The 6,680-nt window shown below is 37.8% G+C and overlaps 1 protein-coding gene across 5 annotated transcripts in view; it reads left to right on the forward strand.

Annotated features, from left to right (window-relative positions):
• Nucleotides 1–474, forward strand: part of tbrg1 (transforming growth factor beta regulator 1) — a 12,837-nt gene extending 12,363 nt beyond the window's left edge. For all 5 annotated transcript variants that reach the window (XM_059564817.1, XM_059564818.1, XM_059564816.1 and 2 more), the window contains 2 exons: nt 1–9; nt 296–474. The exon at nt 1–9 is cut by the window's left edge and continues 146 nt beyond it. In XM_059564817.1, coding sequence (XP_059420800.1) covers nt 1–9; nt 296–381 — 95 coding nt within the window. In that variant the 3' untranslated portion in view covers nt 382–474. The remainder of the gene's footprint in view (nt 10–295) is intronic.
• Nucleotides 475–6,680: the final 6,206 nt, after the last annotated feature.

Raw genomic sequence — 6,680 nt, forward strand, 5'->3', positions numbered from 1 at the left:
GCAGCACAGGTCAGACAATTACCACAAACCACAACAAAAGAGTTTTACCTGAATACATTCTCAAGTCACATTGACTTATAAAGTTCTTTATACAATACAGATTGTTTCAATGCAGCTTCACATCAATAACCAGAAAAATAACAGTATTAATGTCACAGAGGTCATTAATTATTAAACAAGCTATTAAATGCAAGGCTTTAAGCACCCAGGTTTAAATGCTGAAGCAGCTTGTGACCATTATAATTAAACTGATGGGCTTTATTCGGGATATAAATACATTTTGTTTCTTTTACAGTGCGACCACAACAGCCTAACATCTCGTCTCACCTTCTGAGTTCAGCAGCGCTGCAGACTACTGGAACTTCTCTCTCCAAAACCTGAGCTTATTCAATCACCTTTATCTGACCGTGAACTCAAACTAAAGTGATTTGTATCCAGATGGAGTAATTATAATTAAGTCTATCATATCATTCATTATGTGGCACTCAGATCTGCAGTATGAAACCAATAATGCTGGTTAGACTGGATGCATCCTGCGGCATGCAGTATGGCTTTTAGATATATTTTTACAGAACAAGGCAAAATCCTTGTCAGGTGTGTTGTTATTCTTTGTACTGTTAATGTGTGTTATCAAAGTGTGCTCCTAGTAAACGATATGTGAAATACTACAGATAAAATGATGGGCAAAATCAGCCCTTAAGCTTTTAGTGTTACAGAATAAAGATTTCACCTTGTTTTGCCAGTTCTGCAAAGCTTAAAGGCTCGTTCAGAAGCTACAGAATAAAATAAGCATCTTTCATTATGTAGGTCATTCCATGTATGTGATGAGAAGGCTTTGTACCTTGAGCGAATAATGTATTTCATAAAGAAATATTTCGACATCACACCGATGTTGGTATTTGTAATGCAGTGGCATTCTTTGGTAAATGTAACATTTCAGAATATAGTAAACGATTGAAGTTTCTCAGCCTGTCAGACATGCTTTTTTTTATCGTGTGTGAAAGAGAAGGAAATGTATTATAATCTTTCGAGGTTAAAATACCTCAGACAACCACTAAATGTCACTGTAGAGCTGTGAAAAACACATCTTGCACCTCACTGACAGTTACTGCAGCACGAAGGCTCACACATCAAATGCTTATTAAACGGAAGATAAATGTACCTTATAAATCCTTTTCTCCAAGAGTTCATATTTTGTGTGTTATGTCTGCATTCATTTGAATATATGCATCAATTGTACATGTTAGGTAGTTGCTTCACATCTTGATGTTTTTTTAAAAGCTTTGAATGCTACATTTTTAGTCACACTTAATATTTTAATGCTTTTTTTTTCAGTTAATCATTTTATTCGCATTTTAAAGTTGTCTCTTGGGCACCTAGCCGAAAACCTCATGTCACTGTGACCTCACCCTGTTAAAGACAATTGACAGCTAAGACAGGAAAAATACTAATTCAGATGCTGAGCTGCTGGTCTTGAGTACAATGCAGGCGATGAGGGGAGGGCTGTGTATCCTGAATCACTGCAGGTGTGGAGGGAGGGGGTCCCAGCTTCATTACTCTCAGTGTATGACCGTGTGCTCACTTAAGTGTTTTAAGAGAACTGAACTTCCTACATTTCCTCACGGACGGGTGGGTACAGGAAAGCAAGAGTTATATCCACCCATTCCCTGTCGGTAAGAGGTTAAAGTTCACATTTGTTCTACCCAAACACTCTCACTCTGGCACTCTCACTCCTTGCTGACATCTGACTCACTTTCCCAGTACGCTAATATAAGGCATGTCAGTACATGCGGACAGGTGAGGTTAGTGAATCACTATTTTGGATCTATTTTTACAAAAACAAATGCATTTTTTTTTACCATTTCATAAAGCGCTAGACCATTTTACTGTTTACTTGATTTTGTGATAAAATCAAGTACAATGATAATAAAAAAGAGAGATAAACATGAAAATGAAACGTGTAATCAGTGGTTTAAAGTATGTAAGTAATAGAACTGTATAACTGTAGTAAAAGTATTATTTTGGAGAATCTGTACTTCACTCGAGTTCTGTTAAAACTGAATTCTTGTACTCGTCTACATTTGCAAGGAAATATAACTAAACGTACCTTTACCCCAGTGCACTTTTATGTAGAATTAAACATTTAAAATACACAAGTCATTTTAATTTTAATCTTTCTGACATTTCTTTGATATAAAAAGATTGTTTTCTTGCATTTAAACAGGCAATTAAATGTTTTGGTGTAAATACTGAGAATATATTTATTTGGATGTATATAGGTAGGTTTTTAAATTAAATGTGGAATATTTTTGCCTTAAGATACTTCAACTTTTAAGTATTTTTAATTTAATACAGTTTTTTCACTACTTTTTACACTCCCATGTAAAATGCAGCACGATTACTCTAAAGGGGTCATATGACATTGCTAAAAAAACAGTATTTTGTGTATTTGGTGAAATGAAATGTTTATGTGGTTTTTACAAAGCTCATTGGTCTGAAAAGTGAGGTGTGCTCTGATTGGCCAGCTATCCAGTGCATTGTGATTGGCCGAATGCCTGAAGCGTGTGACTGAAATATTATGCCCCTCACCATACTGTGATTCGTGTCCTGGTCAGAAGACGGGTGCCACAAGACAAAAACAATAAAACCCATTACAAATGAGTCATTTGTTGCATCCAGAAGGGACCTACAGTGCCCTCCATAAGTATTGGAACAGTAAAGACAAAATTGTTCCGTTTGCTGTGGAGCCAATAAATCTGTAAATATGATTAAAAGATAAATATGAGACAAAACTACAGAATGTCACATTTTATTATTGGGTGATTCAACATAAAGATGTTTTACCAGCTAAGAAGATCAGCACTTTTAGAGTTTCATCTCGCTATCTGATGTGAGCATAAGTATTGGATCAGTTGCCTCACAGGTCTTTCTAAGAGTTCAGCTGTGTCCTGTTGCATTGTTTCTTCCGATATTAAAAGCAGGGAATGTGTCTTATTGGTTATATCCATTGCTTCTGTATTCTAAGTCTTGCATTCGATGATGATGAACACAACCAAGGATGAAGACGATGAAGCCAACTCTGAAAGAAAAGCAAGCAATTTAAATGCTAAAAGGAATGAGGAACTCAATTAGAACTATAGGAAAAACAAAGGGCATGGAGAAATCAAGAGTTTGGAAACTACCGGTGGCATCAATGACCCGATCGGCTGAGTAAAACAACCGTAATTGATGACAGACAAATCATATAATAAATGTTTGTAAAATCACCAACAACCTCCAGAAAGCTGGGTGATGCTCTGTCAATCTACAGTCTGCAGGAGAATTCGACAAAGAATTACAGAAACTACACAGCAAGATGAAAACTTCTGATTAGTACCAAAAATAGAAGGGCAAGATTCTTCACAAATGTGAGCCAGTAGAGTTTTGGAACTGAGTTGATGGACCGATTAGACAAAGATGAACCTTTATCTAAGTGATTGGAAAGCAAATGTGTGGAGAGAAAAGGGAACTGCAAATGATCCTAAGCATACAACCTCATCTGTAAAGCTCGGTGGAGGTGGTATCATGGTATGGGCATGCATGGCTGTCTCTAGAACAGGACCTCTTAATTTTAACGATGACAATGTATGATGGCAGTAGCAGAATGAATTTGGAAGGGTACAGATCATTTTTTTACTACCAATATTCAAGAAAATGTCACCAAACTCATTAGAAAGCACTTCATATTCGATCAGGACAATGACCCAAAACACCCTGCTAGGTCAGTCAAGGACTTTATCAGGGCAAAGAAATGTAAAGTCTTAAATTGCCCAAATCAATCTCCAGAATTAAATCCAACTGAACATTAATTTCATCAGCTGAAGAGGAGAATAATGACAAAAACTCCCCAAAACAAGCAACAGTTGGAATTGGCTGCATTAAAGGCTGGAGAAAAGCATTTCAAAGCATAAGAACAAGGGCCTGATGATGTCTATGGGTTGCAGACTCACTGCTCTGATTGCATGCAAGGGATCTGCAACTAAATATTAGCTTTTAATATTTTACATCTGCCTTAAATTCAACTGTTCCAATACTTAAGCTCACATCAAATAGTGGGATGAACTCTAAAAGTGCTGTCCTTTTTATCTGGTAAAACATGTAGGTGTCGACATTGTACCGCGTAAACATAAAACCATGTCTGCATTTTTAATTGGAGAAACGACAAACAACAAGCGCTTCTCTAAACTGCTCAAAACTTACATTTGAATCATCAAATCCTTTACATATGTAAATGAACTTACAGCCGGCATTGTAGTTTTCTCTCCCAGGATCAGGAAACAGTCCTACATAAAATGTTATTAACGAGTCTAACTTGAAAAACATCTCTTTGGGTCTGAGACTTTAGTCTTTGGAACTTTACAGATTTTCTTTATGCACAAAGAGCTTGTAATACTCCAAAGATAAAGAAAAACTTTAAATAACACCATATGAGAGATGAATCTGTAAAAAGTTTATTGAATTTAACCATCCAAACAAAATGACACATATACTAAACTGCTGAAGGGGTATATGCTCTGTGACCAAGTTTGCTTTTTTTGACTTCGCACAGATTACCAAATGGCAATTAGACAATAAGGAAGCATCAGTAATACATAACAATATAAGCAGCAAACACACACCCTGAAATACCAAATGCACATACAGTCGTGGCCAAAAGTTTTGAGAATTACATAAATATTAGTTTTCAAAAAGTTTGCTGCTGAACTGCTTTTAGATCTTTGTTTCAGTTGTTTCTGTGATGTACTGAAATATAATTACAAGCACTTCATACGTTTCAAAGGCTTTTATCGACAATTACATGACATTTATGCAAAGAGTCAGTATTTGCAGTGTTGGCCCTTCTTTTTCAGGACCTCTGCAATTCGACTGGGCATGCTCTCAATCAACTTCTGGGCCAAATCCTGACTGATAGCAACCCATTCTTTCATAATCACTTCTTGGAGTTTGTCAGAATTGGTGGGTTTTTGTTTGTCCACCCGCCTCTTGAGGATTGACCACAAGATCTCAATGGGATTAAGATCTGGGGAGTTTCCAGGCCATGGACCCAAAATTTCAACATTCTGGTCCCCGAGCCACTTAGTTATCACTTTTGCCTTATGGCACGGTGCTCCATCGTGCTGGAAAATGCATTGTTCTTCACCAAACTGTTGTTGGATTGTTGGAAGAAGTTGCTGTTGGAGGGTGTTTTGGTACCATTCTTTATTCATGGCTGTGTTTTTGGGCAGAATTGTGAGTGAGCCCACTCCCTTGGATGAGAAGCAACCCCACACATGAATGGTGTCAGGATGCTTTACTGTTGGCATGACACAGGACTGATGGTAGCGCTCACCTTTTCTTCTCCGGACAAGCCTTTTTCCAGATGCCCCAAACAATCGGAAAGGGGCTTCATCGGAGAATATGACTTTGCCCCAGCCCTCAGCAGTCCATTCACTATACTTTCTGCAGAAGATCAATCTGTCCCTGATGTTTTTTTGGAGAGAAGTGGCTTCTTTGCTGCCCTTCTTGACACCAGGCCATCATCCAAAAGTCTTCGCCTCACTGTGTGTGCAGATGCTCTCACACCTGCCTGCTGCCATTCCTGAGCAAGCTCTGCACTGGTGGCACTCCGATCCCGCAGCTGAATCATCTTTAGGAGACGATCCTGGCGCTTGCTGGACTTTCTTGGACGCCCTGAAGCCTTCTTTACAAGAATTGAACCGCTTTCCTTGAAGTTCTTGATGATCCTATAAATTGTTGATTTAGGTGCAATCTTAGTAGCCACAATATCCTTGCCTGTGAAGCCATTTTTATGCAACGCAATGATGGCTGCACGCGTTTCTTTGCAGGTCACCATGGTTAACAATGGAAGAACAATGATTTCAAGCATCACCCTCCTTTTAACATGTCAAGTCTGCCATTCTAACCCAATCAGCCTGACATAATGATCTCCAGCCTTGTGCTCGTCAACATTCTCACCTGAGTTAACAAGACGATTACTGAAATGATCTCAGCAGGTCCTTTAATGACAGCAATGACATGCAGTGGAAAGGTTTTTTTGGGATTAAGTTAATTTTCATGGCAAAGAAGGACTTTGCAATTCATCTGATCACTCTTCATAACATTCTGGAGTATATGCAAATTGCTATTATAAAAACTTAAGCAGCAACTTTTCCAATTTCCAATATTTATGTAATTCTCAAAACGTTTGGCCACGACTGTACATGCACAGAAACACATGCTTTGGTTGATAAAAGCACTTTAATTACAATTCGATCTTGCGGCAAATACCGTCTGAGTGTAAAGAATGAAAACAGGAAATTAAATCAGCAATTTTTGCAAGGAGTCAGCATACAAAAATGCTAAATTGATATGTACAGAATATGTACAATGGCGCTATATACATCCAAGTATAAAAATCATACATCTTGTAAATCTCCAACATGACATGGTAATAAGCGAGATTTTAAGGATGTCACCTGGCACTTTTTCAGACGGCGCTGCTTTAATTTCTCCATAATTCCTTCAAATGTCAGTCACAGACACAAATACACTGTTTTAACAGAAGTATCACAAATTCTGGGAGCTGCTATAATGTGCATGGCTTTGTTGAAATTTATGGCAAACTATCCACAAACAGTCATACATATACTATACACTTACAC

Source organism: Carassius carassius, chromosome 13 (assembly GCF_963082965.1).
Source record: "Carassius carassius chromosome 13, fCarCar2.1, whole genome shotgun sequence".
NCBI classification, from domain to species: Eukaryota; Metazoa; Chordata; class Actinopteri; order Cypriniformes; family Cyprinidae; genus Carassius; species Carassius carassius.